This window comes from Heptranchias perlo, chromosome 10, assembly GCF_035084215.1.
Source record: "Heptranchias perlo isolate sHepPer1 chromosome 10, sHepPer1.hap1, whole genome shotgun sequence".
Classification (NCBI taxonomy): Eukaryota; Metazoa; Chordata; class Chondrichthyes; order Hexanchiformes; family Hexanchidae; genus Heptranchias; species Heptranchias perlo.
In genome coordinates, this window is record NC_090334.1 from 46,014,913 (window position 1) to 46,039,449 (window position 24,537).

At 39.1% G+C, this 24,537-nt stretch overlaps 1 protein-coding gene across 1 annotated transcript; it reads right to left on the reverse strand.

The window, feature by feature from the left end:
* Positions 1–4,658: 4,658 nt before the first annotated feature.
* psmc6 (proteasome 26S subunit, ATPase 6) lies at positions 4,659–24,168 on the reverse strand. Its single transcript, XM_067991616.1, has 14 exons — positions 23,994–24,168; positions 20,782–20,861; positions 20,652–20,691; positions 20,500–20,552; positions 17,648–17,715; positions 16,431–16,545; positions 16,232–16,319; positions 14,460–14,521; positions 14,220–14,343; positions 11,435–11,496; positions 10,058–10,178; positions 9,867–9,947; positions 6,038–6,109; positions 4,659–5,813 (listed from the first exon to the last, which is right to left on the reverse strand). Exons 1-14 carry the CDS (start codon positions 24,076–24,078, stop codon positions 5,695–5,697), a joined length of 1,170 nt encoding a protein of 389 aa, XP_067847717.1. The 5' UTR covers positions 24,079–24,168; the 3' UTR covers positions 4,659–5,694.
* Positions 24,169–24,537: the final 369 nt, after the last annotated feature.

The window sequence follows — 24,537 nt, forward strand, 5'->3', positions numbered from 1 at the left end:
CGCGTTTGATGTAGTGGATTTTAGCAAGGCTTTTGACAATGTCCCACATGGCAGACTGGTCAAAAAAGTAAAAGCCCATGGGATCCAAGGGAAAGTGGCTAGTTGGATCCAAAATTGGCTCAGTGGCAGGAAGCAAAGGGTAATGGTTGACGGGTGTTTTGCGACTGGAAGGCTGTTTCCAGTGGGATTCTGCAAGGCTCAGTACTAGGTCCCTTGCTTTTTGTGGTATATATTAATGATTTGGACTTGAATGTGGGGGGCTTGATCAAGAAGTTTACAGATGATACAAAAATTGGCCGTGTGGTTGATAGTGAGGAGGAAAGCTGTAGACTGCAGGAAGTTATCAATGGACTGGTCAGGTGGGCAGAAAAGTGGCAAATGGAATTCAATCCAGAGAAGTGTGAGGTAATGCATTTGGGGAGGGCAAACAAGGCAACAGAGTACACAATAAATGGGAGGATACTGAGAGGTGTAGAGGAACAAAGGGACCTTGGGGGGCATATCCACAGATCCCTGAAGGTAGCAGGACAGGTAGATAAGGTGGTTAATAAGGGATACTTTCCTTTATTAGCCAAGGCATAGAATATAAGAACAGGGAGGTTATGCTAGAACTGTATAAAACATTGGTTAGGCCACAGCTTGAGTACTGCATACAGTTCTGGTTACCACATTACAGGAAAGATGTGATTGCACGAGAGAGGCTACAGAGGAGATTTACGAGAATATTGCCAGGGCTGGAGAATTTTAGCTATGAGAAAAGAGTGGATATGCTGGGGTTGTTTTCTTTCGAACAAAGGAGGCTGAGGGGAGATTTAATTGAGGTATATAAAATTATGACGGGACTAGATAGAGTGGATAAGAAGGATCTATTTCCCTTAGAAGGGTCAGTGACCAGGAGGCATAGATTTAAAGTAATTGGTAGACGGATTAGAGGGGAGCTAAGGAGAAATGTGTTCACCCAGAGGGTGGTGGGGGTCTGGAACTCACTGCCTGAAAGGGTGGTAGAGGCAGAAACCCTCAGCTCATTTAAAAAGTACTTGGATATGCACTTGAAGTACCATAACCTACAGGGCTACGGACCAAGTGCTGGAAAGTGGGATTAAGCTGGATAGCTCTTTTTCGGCCGGCACAGACATGATGGGCTGAACGGCCTCCTCCTGTGCCGTAACTTTCTATGATTCTATGAAGAATGATCACTTCAATGAGGTAGAAGAGGGTACTAGAGCCCATGTAACCACACTCCACCAAGTCGTTAATGCCTTTGGAAGATGACAGAGGGACAAAGTTGGCAGAAAGATAGACAAAAAAAGTGTACAAGCAAGTACCAATTAATAAACAACTTAGTTTTACTTAAATTTAAGATTTGCATTTTTAATCCAATGTATTTCAATCATTTTAATTGTGAACTATGATTAGGCTAAAATAAACCAAGTAATTCAATTCTTACAGCAGTTTAGATAAACTGAGTCAGGATTCCTTTTAAAATATAGTATGCAAATTTAGCTGCCAACTAATGTGGTAATGTGATTATTTTTATAACAAGTTTTTATAAAAAGCACCATTATAGATTATCCTACAATCATCGTGAATCTTGTAGTCCCGCTTGTTAATTTTGAATGCAATTATATACAAATCACAAAATAGAAACATACCATTCAGCCCAACTAGTTTGTGTTGGTATTTATCCTCCATACCAGCAGTAGTCCTAATCCCACGTCTGTTTTGGTCCCATATTCCATTAACCCCCTTTCCTTTAACCACCAATCTAACCCATTCTTAAAAAGTTGACATGGTCTCTGCTTTAATTACTAACTCCAGCAATGCATTCCACAGCCTCACAACCCTCTGCTGAAAACATTTTTCTCCTGTTTTCTATCCTAAATCTCTTACAGTTAATCTTAGTTACACAGCCCCTTGTTCTATATCACTCAATCTCTGGAAAGAGTCTTTCTATTTACCCTGTTCCATCCTTTCATAACACCTCTATCAAAACACCCTTTAATCTCTGTTCGAATGAAAACAGCTCCAATTTTTCTCTCTCTCCACTTTTAAAAACCTCTTCAAAACCAATTTCTTTGACCTCTCCTTCCTGGCTTGGTGTCACCTATTTTATTACACCCATTTGTGAATTGCCCTGGGACTTTTTAAAAACATTACAAATGCCAAATAAATGCAAGCTCTTGCTACTATATAGTTTACATCTAATTAAAGATAAACCTAAACTGGGAGCAACTTAATATGAATTTAATGGGTATTTAGAAGTACATGCATTAAAAGGTAGTTCAGGTATTTCCTATTAAAAGCAACAGCCCATTGATTTATATTCATAACTGTCTATACTCAAGATCACTGACAAAAGTACCTCCATCATCACCCACCATCAACCCCTCTGTCCTTGCATACTACCACTCCAACTCTTCTTTCCTCTCCAAAATCCTTGAACATGTCACCACCCAAATCTTTCCGCAACTCCCTGCTTGAATCTCTCCACAATTAAGTTTCCATCCCTGCCACAGCATCGAAATGGCACTAACCAAAATCACAAACAGCACAATATATATCCCATCACAATGCATTATTGCTTCTCATCCTTTTATATAGTAGATCACAGCAACCTCCTTTAACACCTTCTCCTCATTGTCCTGCTTGGTTGGACTGTCCTCACTTAGTTCCACTATCACCTATCCATTTGTAGCCAGAGAACCTCCACCAATGGCTTCTTTTCTTGCTCCCACAGTTACCTCTGGAGTAACGATCTATCCTCCCCCCGCACCTCACCCAAGTACACATTTCACATGCCAGTAAAGGAATGTGTTGGTAGGCTATTTGATTGAGAGCATTACAGCTGCATCAGCTGTTCTCACACGTCTATACATGCAATTTCTAGCAAGGGTCATTGAAGAGTAGGAGCAGGAACACTTGCTGATTTTCCATTTCCTAGCCCAGGGCCATCGAGGCCAATTGCAGCACCCTTACTGTTGGCCAGGCTAAGATCAGCAAGAACACAGACCTAGACAATGCCTCATTTGCATGGTTCAGTTCTACACTGGAAATTAGATTGAATTGAATCAGTGCAAGAGAAGTCAAAATGACTTTTCAAAAACAAAAAACACAATTAACAGGTAGAATGCATTTTTCTGTTGGACGAGATTCCTACTCAAGTGTGTGACGATAAATGTAGGATTACTCACTAAATCATGTAACTAGTCCACTGCAAAAAAAAATTGCTATAACCATGAAGATTTTGGAGATGACTGCATGAAAAATTAACACCGGTGACAATTCTTGATTACACAGAACATGATTTATTAAAAGTTGACTCCATTGATTCCTTGTTCAATATTCAGTTTTCAAATTTTTCTAGCTTTGCAAGTCACTCTCCAAAACATATTTTTCCACTCAGGCAGAGACATTCTCAAGACACATTCTCTCTGACCTTCATCAGTGCAATTCTCCAACTGATCAGCAGTGGATTCAAGCAGGGTAAGCTGCACATGCGTTTTTCTCCATTTAAGTTGGCACACCTCATTTTTGTGCAGCTTTCCACCTAAAATTCTCACCCAAACTTGACCCCCCTCTCCCCCAAATAAAATTCTATGTTAGTCAATCTTAATTATTTGTAGCACTTGTAATTTTTCTTTTAACTTTTTATTTAAATTACACAACCCATGTTTTTCAGTCAACCAAACCAAAATATTGATATTGGAGGAAAAATTAAACTTCAAATACCCATCTCTAGTTTAAGGCAATGAAAGCTCACATCAACATTACATACATTCCAAAAAAAATTTAATGGACTACGGAACAAACTAATACATCATATAAATATACTTCATGCAATGTAGATAAATCACTGCAACTCACCTTTCCAGAGCAGGAAATATCTATACTAATAGAAAGAACGAACTTTCATTTCTATAGCGCCATTCACCTCAGGACGTTCCAAACCGCTTCACTACCAATGAAGTACTTTTGAGTTGTAGTCACTGTTTTAATGTAGGAAACACGGCAGCCAACTTGTACACAGCAAGGTCACAACAATGAAATAAATGACCAGATGATCTGTTTTAGTGGTGTTCATTGAAAGATAAACGTTGGCCACAACACTTGCGAAACTCCCGCTTTTCTTCGAACGTTGCCATGGGATCTTTTGGTGTGCACTTCTTGTCCACAAACATTATTTCCTCTAACACTTGTCAGGTCAACATTTACATAGGGAAAGCTTAAATGTCAACATTTTATAATGGAAAATACAGTTTGTTGGTGAACAGATCTAATCAAATATTTTGAAAACATTTTCATTTGCCTCTTTTCTCTAACTAAATTTCAACTATCCACAAGGTTTTAAATAAAATTAGAAAAAAAAATTAAAATTACATTTAAAATTAAATTTACCTACTGAATTGTCTTTTAATGCCATTAAAGTCTTTACTTCAAGGCTTCATCTGATCTCAAAAGACTGGATATTTTTTCCTCAACAATTAGACAGACCTTTTGACCATATATGTGGATTCTGAGTATGTTAAGTTTGCAGGATTTGACTGCAAAGAATATGTGCATCAGAAAGTGCTGAAGGGCAGATGGGAATGTCCCTTCACCCTATCAGAATTTGAGAGTGACCTTGATTTATCCAAAAGGCTTTAAAGGAAATTGGAGACTGAATTCTCAAAGCTTTATTTCAGACAAGTGATTACATTTATTAAATGCTGATTTGTATAATTGTGCAGACAGAAAACACCTGTGATCATCAGCACCTCTGATTCGTAGTTTCTTTATTCATAGAGAAAACAGATTGTTTATCTTCCTTTTGCAGTCACACACATCTATTTTGGTTGCATATATTCAGCTAAAACCCGTTCTGTTCGGAATCATTTATGAAGCTAAATGAACATTTTCCATACAAAAGCTTAGAAACGGAATAGATGAACTTTTGAGAGAATTTTGTATGGTAATTTTTGTTTATGGAATTTTTTTTAATATTAAAGCCTGTATAAGCCTTCAAACTCGCTAACAGTGCACTAAAAAGGTAAATTTTTTGTTTCAGTGCCTCTAGGAGCACATCGGAAATTCTGCAGCCCCAGTCCCGTGGTTGTCCATCTCTGTCTGGTCAGACTCTGGGTCCCCTTCCCAGTGTTCACAGATCCCAATGTTGATAAGTCAGTGCCCCTGGTAATGCTACTTGGCTAAACACCCCTGTTTTTATAAAACTTCTTACTCACCATGAACAATGTCACAGGAGATCTGCTAGTGTTATGTAAATATTCAAACGTAGCTGGTTGTGTTCTTGTAAATTTAAATTTTATTGAGGCCTAGGGAAAATGAATTAAATGATCAAAAACCTATAAACTTGTATTTTGAGCACTTGTACCAAAGGCTTTAAGTGTCATTTCGGTACGATAGAATACATTACACTGTTAAGACAGACATGTCTCAGTAGCGACATTTGCTTTTCAAAAACATTTTTCAACAGAATTTTGTTGCCACTAGACAAATTGTGGCTTAGAAACAAGTCATTACATATATAATGCAGCAGAACACCAAAGTTAGTGGTCACCTACTGTCTACAGCATACTATTATATACTTGTAATGAATTACAGTATAGAATAACCATCAGATTCCTCTCTCTTTTCAGGTATATATGTGATTTAAACCCCTTTAAAACTGTACAATTACAGTTAAAAAGGTGGGTTAACTTATACAGGTTTGTAGTCAAGCTTTGATTCTAGTTTCTTAGAGTCAGCAACTTTTCGGACAGCCTTCATAAAGTCTTCCTGGATAACATAGTCACGATCAGCACGGATTGCAAACATACCTGAATGGGAAAAGATTAAAATAGATATTTATTTTCAATCACAATAGTCAGCAAATTCTATGTGTTCTAAAAGGAGAAAAAACAAAAAGTTATGATATCTTCGCATTTCTTTACAAGTGTAAATAATTTCAGATTTGCTGTTTTACAGCATGATAAAATAATGCACATATTAATAGTAATATATTTCAAAGGCTGCTCTAAGTTTAAATGGATTCCAAATGTACCTGCTTCAGTGCAGACATTCCTCAAATCTGCACCATTAAACCCATCTGACAACTTGACAACTGCTTCATAATCTGTAAAAATAACCAAAAACATACAATCGCTTGAATAAATTTAATGATGTGTATCATATCAGAAAAAGGTAAATAAAGTTACCATAAAAATTGAATTTTATTCTATTTGCTCCTGGACTATCAGAGGACCTTGTGGAGCCATTATATATATTGGCAAGACCCTTGTTACAAGTTAATTGCTTCACAAGAACTCGACTACTAAATCTGTAAACATTAAATATATACCAGCAGGGCTATGTATTTAAAGAGTGTGCTACACTTATTTATCATAGATGGAGCTTTACCCTGCATTGCTCCATGTTATACCTAACCTCAGAATGCATGTTGAAACCTTAAGTGATAAATGTGGAAAAATGTTCAGTTTCCTTTTCTTGATCAGCAAATTAAAAAGAAACAATCTGCCTGTGGATACTGAAAGGTTTATTTTTGGTTGAAACAAGATATCTGTTTTGGTTCAAATTGTCCAGACAGCATCTTTAATTATATATATTTTTTAAATGATATCAAAAATACAGGACACTAAACAGGTTGCTGTATAATATGCTATTTGTAAAAGTGGGTCTAGTGACATATGTGAAAGTTGTGAGCATATTTCATTAGGTCCAAAAACTGCATAAATGATGCAACATGCTGTGACTCATGTTTATGTGTTGTTTAACTAATGCAAATGATCTTTCTTTAAATATACAGCGCAGTGAAAAATTCCACAAGTTGTGGCATGCATGTTTTGCATGTAATTAGTCAGTATAAGAGCAGATGGGTTTGAGTCCTTGTGGTGTGTAAATATTGCAACAGATGTGAAATAGTATGTGCCTAAAACCTGGAAATAATGGGGCAGATTCTTCTGTTCCTGTGCATATTGGATCGCCTGGGTGCAACATACGCCTGTAAGGGAGCTAGCCCAATTTTCCATCCCATCTTATTTTCCTCCACAAGCTGCGCCAAGGTGATCCAAAACACCCAGGCACATGAAAAGAAAAACCTGCCACTTAATTTAACTGTTTCAAACAGTCAGCAAGGGTGAGAGCCTGGCATAGTGTGGAATCTAATATGTGGCATGTGATGGGGGAGACCATAACTAGGGGCTATAAATATAAGATAGTCACTATTAAATCCAATAGGGAATTCAGGAGAAACTTCTTTACCCAGAGAGTGGTTAGAATATGGAATTAGTTACCACGAGGAGTAATTGAGGCGAATAGCATAGATGCATTTAAGGGGAAGCTAGATAAACACACGAGGGAGAAAGGAATAGAAGATTATGCTGATAGGGTTACATGAAGAGGAGTGGGAGGAGGCTCGTGTGGAGCATAAATATCAACATGGACCAGTTGGGTTGAATGGCCTGTTTGTGTGTTGTACATTCTACATAAAACTATTGTTTTTTAAAAATTAATTTTCATACATAATTTCCACAAATTCAACCTTAACTAGTTTCAATTAAAAAAATACAAAGTAATTGCGAGAACTCCCTACTCGTCTTTGAATAGTGCTATGGAATCTTTTACCTGAAAAGGCATTATACCAAAATGTTGGTATAATGTGTAAGCCAAATTATGGTTTAATGCAGTACTCCTTCTGTACTGTACAGAAGGGTCAGCAAAGATTATGTGCTCAAGTCCGAGAGTGGGGCATGAACCCACAAACCTGAGATCCAAGCCCATAGTGTTATCAAATATAACTGGCCAAGAGAAAGGTGCAAAATTTCATTGCCTTACTTCACTCATTTCTAGAGGGGCAATAATCCAAATATTGTCTTCAGGAATGGTTACACATTGATTATTTTTATGATTCAAAAGACTACTACTGCACAACACATTTTTAAAATATTAGTGCATTGTGTTTAAATCTTTTAAATACCAAAATAAAATTTCACTAAAAATGTATTTGGACATCTGATATAGTTAAATTTCACACTGAATGGATTTTAAAACACTTTGCATTGTTCAACTTCAACATTTACAGATACTGAATTTTACATCGAGTTACATTGAAACTACAGCACAGAAACAGGCCAGTCGGCCCAACTGGTCTCTGCCAGCATTTATGCTCCACACGAGCCTCCGCCCTCCCTACTTCATCGAACCCTATCAGGATACCCTTCTATTCCTTTCTCCCTCATGTGTTTATCTAGCTTCCCCTTAAATGCATTTATGCTATTTGTCTCAACTACTCGTTCCACATTCTTACCACTCTTTGGGTAGTTTCTCCTGAATTCCATATTTTATTAGCAACTATTTTATATTTATGACCTCTAGTTTTGGACTCCCCTATGTGGACACGTTTTCTCCACGTCTACTCTATCATTATCTTAAAGACATCTATCAGGTCACCTCTCAGCCTTCTCTTTTCTAGAGAAAAGAACCCCAGCCTGTTCAGCCTTTCGTGATAAGGATATCCTCTCAGTTCTGGTATCATCCTAGTGAATCTTTTTTGCACCGTCTCCAATGCCTCTATATCCTTTCTATAATATGCAGACCAGAACTGTGCACAATACTCTGAAGTGTGGTCAAACCAAGGTTCCATACAAGTTTAACATAACTTCTTTGTTTTTCAATTCTATCCCTCTAGAAATGAACCCAAGTGCTTGATTTGCCTTTTTTATGGCCTTATTAACTTGCATTGTTACTTTTAGTGATTTGTGCATCTGTACTCCTAGATCCCTCTGCTCCTCTATCCCATATAGACTATTATCCAAGCAGTATGTGGCCTCCTTACTCTGCCTACCAAAATGCACCAGCTCACACTTATCTATATTGAAATTCATTTGCCAAGTATATGCCCATTCTGTACGTTTATTTATGTCCTCTTGCACTTTGATGCATTCTTCCTTTGGGTCATCCGCAAATTTTGAAATTGTACTTCCGATTCCCGAATCCAAATCGTTTATGTAAATTGTGAACAGTGGTCCCAGCACCAATCCCTGTGGAACACCACTTCCTACCTTTTGCCAGTCTGAGTAGCGACCCTGAACCCCTATACTCTCTGCTTTCTGTTTTGTAGCCAACTTGCTATTCATTCTGACTCCACATGCTCTGACCTTAGCCATGAGTCTAAAATGCGGTACCTTATCAAAGGTCTTTTGAAAATCCAAATATATTACATCTACTATATTACCCTTGTCTATTTTTTCTGTTACTTCTTCAAAGAACACAATAAGGTTGGTCATGCATGACTTTCTTTTCTGAAATCCTTGCTGACTATTCTTTATTATATTTTCATTCTCTAGATGTCTTTCTATTATATATTTGAGTAAAGATTCCATTATCTTTCCTACCACCAACATTAAGCTAACTGGTCTATAGTTCCGTGGACTTGTTCTATTTCCCTTTTTAAATACAGGAATAACATTAGCTGTCTGCAAGTCCTCTGGCACTATTCCCTTTTCTAGTGATTTTTTATATATATATGTAATAGTGCCTTTGCTATCTCCTCCCTAACTTCTTTTAATATTCACAGATGCAATCCATCCGGACCAGGGGTCTTATCCTCTCTAAAGTGGGTAATGAAGTTGAAGTATTTATACCAGTTTTAGAAGACACTAAATTCACAGTGACATACTGGAGCCTCAGCAAGCTCCATCATACAATGACTGAACAGAGATTCCACCATTAAACCATGACATGCATTGATCCTGTACTCAACCATGATACTTATCCAGAAAATTAACAGATAGAATTCTAGTTCAGTTCCTATACAGTTTTCACTTTTAGTGAATTTGATTTACATGTATAAAAGGTGGAAGAACTTAGCATACCTATTTCACCATGCTTTGTGATGGGACCAGCATGAATTTTCAGAATATCCAATCTTGCTTGCTCATTTGGAAGTTCAATATCTAGAAGTGCAGATTTTAATTAAAATTTAGTTATGTAGTCTTGCAATATTTCATTTATGTATAATATTCTTCCTAAAACAATCTCAACTCTGATATTGAGAAATACTTACGAATCTTTCTATCAAGCCTTCCAGGACGCAACAAAGCAGGATCTAATGTGTCTGGCCTGTTTGTAGCCATTATCATTTTAACTCTATGAAGAGTATCAAAGCCATCCATTTGATTCAGCAGCTACAAAATAATGCAGTTAAGTCATCAATTTGATCTAAAACACATCAAGATAGTCTGACAAGCATATAGTCTTAAATTAGATATAGATCAGTATGTACACAAATGCCACTCATTCACGTAGGAGTAAAAAACTAACACTGGTCCTCATATACAATGACAATTATTACTTTATATAAGGATTATTATTTTGTATTAACTAAGTACTTTTGGCCTGTGTCATGCCAGGATTACATGAACTCTAAGAGGTTGCAAATTTGGACAGTAGACACATGATTCACCATTTCCAGGATACAGAGAAAAAAAACCTGCAAATTCTAATGTGTTGCATACCAGCCCCTGGGCAGGGGAGGGCTTCTACCATACGAGTCCTTCTGCAGCTAACAATTGACACATTGGCTGTGGAATGACAACTTCCTGGATAATTATTCTTATGTGGAGATGCTCAATCACTACAAGTGGGCTCACTGAACAGCAACAAGTTGTTGGATTAAGTATTTACACTTTCCTCAACAATGTAGGGTCAGTCTTGAAAGCACATGAATAACGAGCTGGTTATTGATAATTAAGAGAAATGCTATCATGTCAATTTCTTACCCGTTAGTGCAGCATAACTGTTTAAATGGTCTGGCAAAAGTGCAGGTACAGTTGCACAACAACTCATAACTTAAGGAAATACTGTAAGGGATGCTACCAAGTATACATAAGTATGATGGATGGTGCGTGCAGGGGTGGAGAGAAAGGAAGAGAGTCAGTAGCGCTGCATCCTTCATCTATTTATCTTTACCATTATCTGCAGATATCTTCAATTCCAGGGCTAGTGTGTTCAGCAAGATCTTAAGTTATGATTTTTATCAACCAAAGTACAAATTTTCAGACGGCTAATGAACCGACATAGGAGATGAAGAACCTGGATAATCGAAAATTTGCATGTAGCGTTCTTTATCAGAACATGCCCACAAATAAATGACAATTTGCAGGAAGCTCTCGACTAGTATATGACTAATGTCCCAGTGGTTCCAAGTATTTGTAGAAAATTATAAATCAACTTGATAGTTAAATTGTGTTCCCTGGTATCTAGAATTTTTGAATGATAACAGTTCTTAATGAAGATTTTCACAGTGCTTACAAAAAAGTAAACAAGGTAAGTTTACATAAAACTGCTACATTTATTTTATATGCACTAAGCTAAAAGACGAACAGCTTCAATTGATTATTAACAATGCACGTCTCCCATGTTTTAAATCACAAATCCTTACCTCCATGAGAGTTCTCTGAATCTCTCGATCAGCTGAGGTGCCTTCAGAGAAACGGCGACCACCTGCAAAATGATATTATTGCAGTGGGTTTTCTTGTACATTTAAGACTCAGTTTAACTTTGAAATTAAGCAGCCAAGTAATTTCTGAAGACATATGGGAAAAGTATCACACTTTAAAAGGAAAGTAAAAATAGAAATATAGAATAAAAACAGAAAATGCTGGAAAAGCTCAGCAAGTGAGGCAGCATCTGTGGAGAAAGAAACAGAGTTAACGTTTCAGGTCGAAGACCTTTCGTCAGAACCGGAAGATGCTAGAGTTAAAGTTTTTAAGCAAGTACAGAGCCAGGGAAAGGAGGGGGGGAAATAGAACGAAAGGGAAGGTGTGTGATAGGGTAGAATCACAAGAGTGATTAAATGACAAAACGGATAATGGTGCAAGGCAAGGAGGGTGGTAATGGGACAGGTTAAGAAACAAAAGATCAGTCTGGAGTCGCTGTGAATGGCAACAGCAGAACCATTACCAGCACCTGCTGTCTGAAAAAATGAGAGCAGTGGTTATGGTCTGAAGTTATCGAAATCAATGTCGAGTCCAGAGGGTTGTAAAGTGCCTAAACGAAAGATGAGGTGCTGTTTCTCGAGCTTCTGTCGAGCTTCATTGGAACAGTGTAAGAGGCCGCGGACAGAGAGGTCAGAGTAGGAGTGGGACAAGGAATTAAAATGGCAAGCGTCCGGCAGGTCAGGGCACGCTTGCTGTCAGAGTGGAGGTGTTCGGCAAAGCAATCTCCCAATCTGCGCTTGGTCTCCCCAATGTAGAGACCGCATTGTGAGCAGCGAATACAGTATTCTAAATTGAAAGAAGGAGTGTTTGGGGCCCTGACGGTGGGAAGGGAGGAGGTGAAGGGGCAGGTGTTGCATTTCCTGTGCTCGCACGGGAAGGTGCCGTGGGGATGAGAGTGGGTGTTGGAAGAGTGGACCAGGGAGTCACGGAGTGAGCGGTCCCTTCGGAATGCTGAAAAGGGAGGGGAGGGGAAGATGTGTTGGGATCGTGCTGGAGATGGCGGAAATGGTGGAGGATGATCCGTTGAATGTGGAGGCTGGTGGGGTGGAAGGTGAGGATAAGGGTATGGATCCCAACTATGCTTGCCTTTTTCTGGGATACATGGAATATTCCTTGTTCCAGTCCTACTCAGGTCCCCTCCCTCGCTTCTTTTTCTGGTACATTGATGACCGTATCAGTGCTGCTTCCTGCTCTCGTCACGAATTGGAAAATTTCATCAACTTTGCTTTCAATTTCCATCCTTCCTTCGCCTTCACGTGATCCATCTCAGACTGTTCCCTTCCTCGACTTCTCTATCTCCATTTCTGGGGATAGACTGAAATAGGTCCACCAATATCTATTGTAAGCCCACTGACTCCCACAGCTACCTTGATTATGCTTCCTCCCACCCTGCTTCCCTTCTCCAAGTTTCTCTATTGCATCTGTTCTGAGGATGCCACCTTCCACAACAGTGCTTCCGATATGTCTTCCTTTTTCCTCAACCGAGGATTCCCCTCCACCATGGTTGACTGGGCCCTTGAACATGCCGTTCTATTTTCTGCACTTCTGCCCTCACCCCTTCCCTCCCCTCCCAGAACCATGATAGGGTTCCCCTTCCACCCCACCAGCCTCCAAATTCAACGGATCATCCTCCGCCATTTCCATCACCTCCAGCACGATCCCACCAAACACATCTTCCCCTCCCCTTCCAGCATTCCGAAGGGACCGCTCCCTCCGCAACTCCCTGGTCCAGTCTTCCATAACTCGCTCTCCTTCCCACGCATCTTCCCTTGAGAGCTCAGGAGATGCAACACCTGACCCATCACCTCCTCCCTTCCCACCATCCAGGGCCCCAAACACTTCTTCCAAGTGAAACAGTGGATTACTGTAGTTATTTCAATTTAGTATACTGTATTCACTGCTCACAATGTGGTCTCCTCTACACTGGGGAGACCAAACGCAGATTGGGTGATCGCTTTTCTGAACACCTCCGCTCTGTCCGCAAGCGTGACCCTGACCTGCCGGTCGCTTGCCATTTTAATTCCTTGTCCCACTCTGACCTCTCTGTCCTTGGCCTCTTATACTGTTCTAATGAAGCTCTACAGAAGCTCGAGGAACAGCATCTCATCTTTCATTTAGGCACTTTACAACCCTCTGGACTCAACACTGATTTCAATAACTTCAGACCATAACCACTGCTCCCATTTTTTCAGACAGCAAGTGCTGGTAATGGTTCTGCTGTTGCCATTCACAGCTACACCAGACCAATCTTTTGTTTCTTAACCTGTCCCATTACCACCCTCCTTGCCTTGTACCATCATCCATTTTGTCATTTAATCACTCTTGTCCTCTACCCTCTCACAGACCTTCCCTTTTGTTCTTTCCTCCCCTCCCCTCCCTTCCCTGGCTCTGTACTTGCTTAAAAACTTTAACATCTTCCAGTTCTAACAAAAGGTCTTTGACCTGAAACGTTAACTGTTTTATTCTCCACAGATGTTGCTTCACTTGCTGAGCATTTCCAGCATTTTCTGTTTTTAGTTCAGATTTTCAGCATACGCAGTATTTTGCTTTTGATTTTGAAGTAAAAATATAGATCAGCTTTTGGGTTCTTTAGTTGCCTCATGGAGGTTCAGATGGAATCAGGGAAAAGCAGGACTTTACATTGATTTAAAGGAAAATCAAGATTCAATTGCAATTCTTGCCACAAGTTAATGTTTTGAATTGAAAAGGTACAGACAACAAGCTTACCAATAGCATCTATCTCATCCATAAAAATGATACACGGTTGATGATCCCTGGCATAGTTGAACATCTCTCTGATTAAACGAGCACTTTCGCCAATGTACTTATCAACAATGGAGCTGGAAACGACCTATTAAAAAAAGTTTTAAATTTTCAGTTTCACAAATGAATTAATTCTTCCCACTAACGTTCATTACTATACCCTATTTAGTTCAAAACAGACCAATAGGTTACTTCTATATATACCTTTAAGAAGTTGCAGTCTAATTGACTGGCAACAGCTCTTGCTAAGAGTGTTTTTCCTGTACCTGAAAAAAATAATCACAGATTTACATTTTGTTCCTTCAAGGCATATACAATTTCCACTCATTGTTAGATGGGATTTTCTTGAAAAACATATAGAATCATAGAATCACAGAAGTTTACAACATGGAAACAAGCCCTACGGCCCAACATGTCCATGTTGCCCAGTTTATACCACTAAGCTAGTCCCAATTGCCTGCACTTGGCCCATATCCCTCTATACCCATCTTACCCATGTAACTGTCCAAATGCTTTTTAAAAGACAAAATTGTACCCGCCTCTACTACTGCCTCTGGCAGCTCGTTCCAGACACTCACCACCCTTTGAGTGAAAAAATTGCCCCTCTGGACCCTTTTGTATCTCTCCCCTCTCACCTTAAATCTATGTCCCCTCGTTATAGACTCCCCTACCTTTGGGAAAAGATTTTGACTATCTACCTTATCTATGCCCCTCATTATTTTATAGACTTCTATAAGATCACCCCTAAACCTCCTACTCTCCAGGGAAAAAAGTCTCAGTCTATCCAACCTCTCCCTATAAGTCAAACCATCAAGTCCCGGTAGCATCCTAGTAAATCTTTTCTGCACTCTTTCTAGTTTAATAATATCCTTTCTATAATAGTGACCAGAACTGTACACAGTATTCCAAGTGTGGCCTTACTAATGTCTTGTACAACTTCAACAAGACATCCCAACTCCTGTATTCAATGTTCTGACCAATGAAACCAAGCATGCCGAATGCCTTCTTCACCACCCTATCCACCTGTGACTCCACTTTCAAGGAGCTATGAACCTGTACTCCTAGATCTCTTTGTTCTATAACTCTCCCCAACGCCCTACCATTAACGGAGTAGGTCCTGGCCCGATTCGATCTACCAAAATGCATCACCTCACATTTATCTAAATTAAACTCCATCTGCCATTCATCGGCCCACTGGCCCAATTTATCAAGATCCCGTTGCAATCCTAGATAACCTTCTTCATAGCACCTTCTCAAGGGCAATTAGGGATATTTTCTCCCTTTTACATAAATAGGTGTTTCACCAAATCAAACTTTTATGCTATAATAAATGAAAAATGGACCATTTTAAGGTTTTTTTTCTGCTACACCACTTCTCAGCCAAATTGGCAGCCTGACAAACGTCATGTCCCCATGCCTCTGCTCTTGCTTGGACTGCTGGGCATGTGATTGGAATGGGATGACTCATCCTCCAATATCCTCTTTCCTCTACAGATGAACCTAGTCTCTGTCCAATTGAGATTTGAAAAGTTTCAGGTGGGCTGCAGCAGAAATGTGTTGCAGTACTATACCACGTTTTCCGGAAAACGTCCATTTACTTACTTGTGTTGTGGGATAAACTGTATGAGTTACTAGGGTCAAATCAATATTCTTACATCTGGACATGTGACGGCAACTTCAACTGTGAAACTGAGTATGTTGGGTCATCTTGCAAAGCCCCCCAAAAGAAATTCAGAATCCAGTCTGACTCAACCAGGAATAACGCTCCCGTATAATTTTTTTTTATTCGTTCATGGGATGTGGGCATCGCTGGCAAGGCCAGCATTTATTGCCCATCCCTAATTGCCCTTGAGAAGGTGCTATGAATACTTAAATATTGCAAAATATTCATATTTCTAATTTAATACAGTAGTGTTAACAGGATTAATTTCTAACTACTCAAGAGTAATGTAATGAAAACATCTAAGGTCATTTACCTGGTGGTCCGTAGAGCAGGCAACCTTTTGGTGGGATGATTCCTACACGCTGAAACAGTTCTGGGTTTGTAAGTGGTAGCTCTATAACCTGCAATCGCAGAACAATTTCAATTGCAGCAAAAGAGAAGATCTACAAGCACAACCAGTTTCACAGAACAGTTCAATATTTATATCAATGTAACAAATTTCTCAGACCCACCTCTCGCAGTTCTCTAATCTGTTCAGCCAGTCCACCAATTTCAGAGTAAGTAACATTTCCTGGATCTTCGTGAGACATGTTGTACACCAATGGATCCACTTCTCGTGGCAAATACCTATTACACAAGTATACTACATTTATAGCTTACCACTTATTACAACTGATCAGACTGTAACCATAGAGCTATTTGTATCCATAAATGTTATCTTATTCCACCACTCCCAAGCCACAATGCAGAATAGAATTCTTAACCTCTAATGGCAGGACTACCTTCACCATTCCACAACCCCAAAAATGCTCCTTAATGATGTACAGCAGAATGAACATCCTTTTTTAAACACTACAAGAAACACAAAGTTAGCATGCTGGTACAGCAAGCAATTAGGAAGGCAAATGGCATGTTGGCCTTTATTGCAAGGGGGTTGGGGTACAAGAGTAAGGGAGTCTTACTACAATTGTACAGGGCTTTGGTGAGACCACACCTGGAGTACTGTGTACAGTTTTGGTCACCTTAACCAAGGAAGGATATACTTGCCTTAGAGGCGATGCAACGAAGGTTCACTAGATTGATTCCAGGGATGAGAGGGTTGACATTTGTGGAGAAATTGAGTAGAATGGGCCTATAATCTCTGGACTTTAGAAGAAGAAGAGGTGATCTCATTGAAACATAAGATTCTGAGGAGGTTTGACAGGGTAGATGCTCAGAGGTTGTTCCTCCTGGCTGGAGAGTCTACAACTAGTGGGTATAGTCACAGGATATGGGGTCGGCTATTTAGGACTAAGATGAGATGGAATTTCTTCACTCAGAGGGTTGTGAATATTTGGAATTCTCTACTCAAGAGGGCTGTGAATGCTGAGTCCGAGTATATTCAAGGCTGAGATCCATAGATTTTTGGACTCTATGGGGAGCGGGTGGGAGATCGAAGATCAGCCACGATCTTATTGAATGGCGGAGCAGGCTCGAGGGGCCGTATGGCCTACTCCTGCTCCTATTTCTTATGTTCTACTATTGTGGAATGCTCCATCTAAAGATGGCGTCCAGGCATTTCAAAAACAAAACTTGTTCAGGAATTGTGGGTAGACTGAGGTTGGAGTAACTCAAATCGATCAGGCTGTAAAGCGAGCCCCTCATTGTTGATATTTTCAGGCTATTGCAATACTGGCTAATTGAGTTTAATTTTTATTATTGAACAAAAGACTTACATTACAACACCTACCTCATTATAGTCAGAGTCGTCATATCCAGGGCAACTCTAGTCCCAGGTTTCAACTTGCTTTTCTCAAGCTGTATTTATGAAACAAAAAAGGAGTATTTAACACGTTATCAGAAAATTCACATATATTTACAAAATTCTGGCTTCTGTTAGGTATTTAACCGTGCATACTTTTAAGAAAAAATTAGTAACATCTCCCCACACAGTATTAGCATTTAAGAAGAATTTATTATCCTGTCGGTGTCAATTTTTTTGTCTGATTAGGGTCCTGTGAAGCGCCATGGGACATTTTACTACGTTAAAAGCACTATTGAAATGCAAGTAGTTGTTTTTGTTGCCCCTAAAATAATGAGTGTCTTCTAGATCATGATATATTATAGTAACATGTTCAAGAGATACACAAGATATTTATTTTAAAACAAGACCAAGCATTTAATGCATGGCCATCATTAGGGCCACCATCTTAGCCGTGTTTCTACGGTTGGGCAGCATTTCGTTATGCAGCCTCGGCTCCCAATATTTCTCAACCCACTGCTTAGTTCAGTACATAGCCTCAAAAATACAATGACAATGGTGGTCACTATTAGGAGGCCAGCCATCCCATACTGACCTTTTAACTTTAAAAAAAATAAATTCGGCAGATACAATTTTCTGGACAAATGTTTAAACAAAAAGTGATTTTTGGACTTTTACCTGAACTACTTCCTTAACACAGTGTACTTCCATTATATACATTCCACATCACTGCAATATGTCCAGGTAGTATTTAACTACAGACGAAAGTTGATCTACTTTATTAGTTCAAAGGTAAAACTTCTAGATTAGGAGACAATCCAATTTTTAATTTGTGCATGCAAAATAAAGAAAAATTAGAGTTCAGAAGATGGGTAACTAATATGTTTGAAACAGTTATCAGATAGCGAATACACAATCTAGTTTACGTACAAACCCCTATGGAATAGTTGATCATTAAACATTTTTGATAGAATGTGGAGATGCCCGTGATGGACTGGGGTTGACGAATGTAAGGAATCACAAGCTTTCGGAGCATAATAGGTTTACAGAAGCAATTTTGGGGGGGGAGGGGGGGGGGGGGGAAGAAGGGAGTGAAGGAGAATAGAAATACATAGAGGGAAATATATCTGGTCCAATTAATCCAGGGAAATAGCATAGAACCTGTACACTACTCCTAATTAGTCATTCAGAAACTTGTACAACTAGGTCTTGTAGCTGTGGCCACAATTCCTGCAGGTTACACTTTTGTCCAAGGTATATGTGATGTGGAGATGCCGTTTTTTACAAGTTTCCGAATGACTAATTAGGAGTAGTGTACAGGTTCTATGCTATTTCCCTGGATTAATTGGACCAGATATATTTCCCTCTATGTATTTCTATCTTCCCCCCACCACCCAAAAATGCTTCTGTAAACCTATTATGGTACTGCCTATATCAAAAATGCGAAGAGTTCGAGGATTTCATTTCCACATTCACCTGAGGAAGGAGGAAGCCTCCGAAAGCTTGTGAATTTCAAATAAAATTGCTGGACTATAACTTGGTGTTGTAAAATTGTTTATAAGGAAATGTGACATAGATTAAAAAAACAAGCTTTAAAAAAGAGGTACCACCCTCAAAATGGCTTCTGCCACTTCGTACTGAGAAAGTGGCTATGTTTCTCTGGCTCTGTTTGAAGCAGATCAAAGAAACTGTTGATTACCAACAGACATTGAATCTCAGGAAAACAATGATCAAGTGCGAGAAATACTTAAGCAATTGATCTATTCAGGACAACTCTTTAACTTAGATAGCCCTCAATGACCCGTTTTTTTTGGGTGGGCTTTTATGTGTTAATGGTATGGCCATCCATGATGTGAGTGATTACCATAGTCTCACAGGGCGGCTTCTCAATGGCAAAGACTGCATATCAAGGGATGAATATTACAAGGTTTTGACATTTCTGACAATGAATATTGAGGCAAGACGTTGACTACATAAGTCGCGACACCTACGTAATTCCAAATACAACTACGATCAGTAGGGGTTAGGATAATATCTCCCTAAAGAGTTAATTGCCTATTACTGGAAAAGTTTGCAAAGACAAGAATTATTCAACCTACTGGTTTGTCTATAACTCTTGTTAACTGGTTCAAAACTGACCAATTTTCACTAATTTTGCAAAATACCTCTTCCACAAATAAACCTGTTTGGTAATTCAGCTTGGTACAAAGTGTCTGGCATGACCGATATTAATCGTCTGGTAAGAGCTACAACTAACAAAACGTTATGCTATACTTTCAGAGCAAGAGCAACCTTTGCCAAAATTTGGACTCCAAAAGTATAATACAACAGTCATAGTGCCATCCCAAATTTCTTACTGCAGTACTAATGAAGCAAATTGTGGTTTCAACTCAATCTCATCAATCAGTCACACTCCATAGTTTGATGCTTTGTTTTATATAAAAATGATTTTGGTTATAGGTTTGCTGCCACCCCCATGTACAATATAAGTATGGTTTCTTAACAAAAACAAGTCAGCACCCTGTTTGCCACCCATATTCTTTCGTCCCCTTTTCCAAACATCTCCTCTCAAATGATAACTCATGCAATGGTACAGTTCCATGGATGCTGATAGCCCACTAGTATCTCACCCAACGGTCTATAATTCACGAGCCGAAACAGTGAGCAAGAGCAAACTATTTTACAATGGGGTACACTGCAGTAGATCCCAAACCTCTTTGCCCAAAATCTACACGTGCATACTTTCCAACAGAGATCACCAGATACAAATCAAGAGCAGGAGCCCCAACTGATTTTTTTGCTTTAGATACGACTTGTCTGTACAATTTTGAATATTTTACCTGCCGACGGCAGCCAACAACATATCGTGGTCCATTTGTAGCCTTCACAATAACTACACAGAAAAAAACAAAGTTAGATGATCATTATTTTTGATTTATGAGGGTCAGTTAAGGTGAATTGTAGTCACCAGCAATCAAATTGCAATACTTACATTTCTCTTCTGTAAGCTGTTTCAGCACTTCACCGACAATCTGAGGAAAATAAATTAATTTTATTCCTCTTCAATATTAACTGCAGAAAAACACACATTGTACTTTGGTGAAGGAATGATAAACTCTTACCTGTCCCACACTCTGAAGAGCTTTGAGGTCATTTTCAGATTTTTCATACTGCTTAGTTAGTTCCTTCAGTTGTTCTCTTACTGTATACAGGAAAAAGGTTTGAACTTTAATTTTACAGGTTAGATAGATTAACAAGGCAGCGATACTCAAGTGCTCTCTTACATAAATACAATTATGATTAACTTAAAATATTCAATAACATATAACAAGCTAGAGTATCAAACAAGGAAAAGGCCTGTGTATTCATTTTCTAAACTGCTTGTGCATTTTTAGATGTGTTATTTTATTTCACTCCCCCACTTTTTCCCCATTCTAAAACACAATAGCAAGCACAATAAGTTACCAACCACACAACTGGCCCATCCCACTGATCCATCCATGTCAAAGCAGAACTAGGTTTAGTTACCTGATCTCAGTTTTTATGCTATTCATAGATTCTTGTCGTTAGTGATACAATCCAGGTAATTTTTATGGCAATCAAATTGTTAACTTAGGAAAGTTAATAGGATATTAGATTATTGCCGCAGTTAGAATATTGGGTCCAGTTTTGGGCACCTTACTTTAAGGATGCCATGGTCATGACGAAGCTGCAGAACAGATGATACCAAGATGAGAGGTTTTAGTTATGAGGTGAGCCTAGAAAAACTGGGGCTTTTGGTATGGTAAATAGGGAAAATCTATTTCCATTGTTCAGTGAGTCTGTAACTAGAATGTATAAATTTGAGGTGACCTAAAGAATGGTTTGGGGGAGGGGGTGGGGCGGGGACTGGAGAAAGAGTTGGGTGAAATTATTTCCTGCACAAAGGGTTGTTTAGATCTGGAATGTCGTACCAGAAACAGTCATGGAAGCAGAATCTGCATTAACTTTAAAAAAGGAAATGGATAAATAATTGAAATAGAAAAAATTTAAAGGATATGGGGAAAAGGCAAGGGAATGGGATTAAATGGAAAGTTCTTTCAAAGCCAGCACAAGAGCAATGGACTGAACATTCTCCTTTTGTGGTGTTAAATTCTGCAATTCTAACTTTCTCCAATATGTAATGAGGAAGGACTGCATTGTAGAAATACAACATTTATAAATATATCTGTAGTTTCTGGAACTTGTTAGAATTAGAGGTTCAGTTACTACTTCCTCATTTAGCATACTGATATCATCACGCTTAAATATTTTCATTTAAAAAGGATTTACATTTCTAAACAGCACATATTCAGAAATCTACAAATGTAACTGGTGACATAGAATTAGCTCACAGCTAGTACCTAAACGGGGAAGAAAACACAATTTTTTGACAAATCATCATTTAGCAAATAATTTTGCAAAGGATTTGGATACCATGAAGAGCATATGTTCATGAACACAGAATATAACATCTCATTTGATGCTAGCGGAGCATTTAATGCTACTGTAGGACCACCCCATTGCACAATAAGATTTCTTCTTTTAGTTTGTTGTATTTGTGTGCAAATTTTGTGAACTCAAGCACTAAACAACTCAAGTATGGAAATCTGGGATTTGGAGTGAAAAGTATATTTTGTGATAAATACTTATAGAAACACCACAGGACTGTATGGGTCAAATGTGCAAGATTGCATTGTGTGCTCACAGGTTAAGAGTATGCAGAGAAAAATGAATTATTGTATTTAGGACTTCAGATTATTTGACAATAGTTGCCCATGCAACACACACACAGTTTGTAGGAAAAAGTTACTGAATTGTATTTTTTCTTTGTTTAGTTATGTTTCCCCTGCACCTAAAAATCTCCAGTTAAAAGTGGTAACAGGCAACATTTCCCAAGGCCTCTTCCATTACCATGGAGATTTTCTAAAGACCTAGCGGGACTGATCCCACCTGACAGAAGCATTCGGCTCATCAGCCAATTATAGAGCCTGTGCATTAGTCAAACTCCCCCAGCTGAGGGAGAAAGTGTAGTGGGAGTAGCAGAGTCCTAAAAAGAAAGCCTGATTTTATAATATTTTTTTCTCTATAAGTTCTCTCCATGAAGTTAAATATAAAAATGGTTTCCTCTTTTTAATTTGTGTAGCATAAAATCATACAAAAACTGATCAGAAGATTTAAAACTGAAAATTACTCAATTGAGTGTTATCTCTTGGAATATTTCACAAGCTACCATTTTTCCACAAATGAATTTTCTGTAAAAATATTCATAAATAAACTAAAAGCTTTATCAAAATAGCATAATAATGGGGTGTTTTGATACAGTATACATGCAATCTATTTCCCTAAAACAAGGTTTGACAAACGTTTTTCCAGTTATTTTCTATATAGTAAAAAGCAAAATACTGCTGTTGCTGGAAATCTTAAACAAAAACAGACCCTTGAAGAAGGGTCTTGATAAAACGTTAACTTGTCTGTCCTCTTCGTAGATTCTGACTGACCTGTTTCCAGTATTTTCTGTTTTAATTTTTATGCAGTCTCTGGCTAATACTGAATTCTTATTGGGCATATACTTGTATTTTGTTTCATAATAGACATGTTTTATCAATTTCTTCCAGTAATGGACAACCGAGTCACTCAAATTTTAGGGATCCTGACATCCCTCTGTTCAAAACGGTTTGTTAATGTCTCACCGTTAAAGCAACATTACAAAAATTAAAATGTGAATACAAGTAAAACATTGTATTCAAAACTACAGCTTCAGCAAGAACACTCTGTACGGGGTGGGGGGCACTGGCGGACTAATCGGATAGCTCTTTCAACGAGCCGGCACAGGCACAATGGACCGAATGGCCTGCTTCTGTGCTATAACATCCTATGAATTAAGGAGCTAGATATTGCAACAAACCGCTTCTGGGTTTATTCGCATAAAATATCTCATTAACGTAACTTGATAACTTCCCAAATAGTCAAAAGCTACGGTTTTTGAACTGCTCGATCACCACTTTACTACCTGGGCCCACAATAGACCTCGCAACAATAAACTCGCCGCTTCACATCTGAATCCTACATTTTACTTCTGCACATTAGAAACATATCGCACTGAAGTCCCCGGGACCGGGAGCTGGGGCAGTCCTGATCCGGCCCGGCAATGCCCGCTGGTAATGCTATAACTCACTCGGCCCCGGCTTCACCCCTTGCTCAATGCATGACAAAGCGAGCCGGAGCCGGCACCGCCATTACTCGTTCACACAAAACGTGGAAGCCGCTTTCACCCCACAACCCATTGAAGATTAGTAAAATATGGAAAACGCACACTCCTTCAAGCGGCCGTCGATCTCTTTGTGCTCCAGTAATTTCTTCCTGTAATCCTGAAGCGCTTTCTCCCTCGGATCCGCCATGTTGTTGCTCGGGACTTAGCGACGCCTGATGGGATGAGGCTGTCAGCCGCATTTGACAACGAGTCTCTGCTACAAACAAGTAAACACCTACTGCTGAAACCCCGTACCTCCCGCGGGTAGAGCCACCGGTTACAGGAGGTCCTATGGATGTTGTGCGCTTAACCTGTTTTGCACAGGCTGTTAATAGAGAACCACGCAGCCGCCCTGCACCCACGATGGCGTCACAAAAACTATTGTTGTACATTGCGAGCCGTGCTCGAGTCAGGCCCAGGTCTGCGTTGCCTGTAGAAACCGCCATTGACACCATCCTTGTCCCTAAATGCGTCAATTTAGAAATTACTGAGAAGAGTGTGAGTGCTGAAGGTATTAACTTTATTTCCGGAGGGAGAGATTCTGAAGGCACCAATCTAGAAAATTTTGATTTGACAATTTATTTGGTGCATTTTGGAACCCATTGCT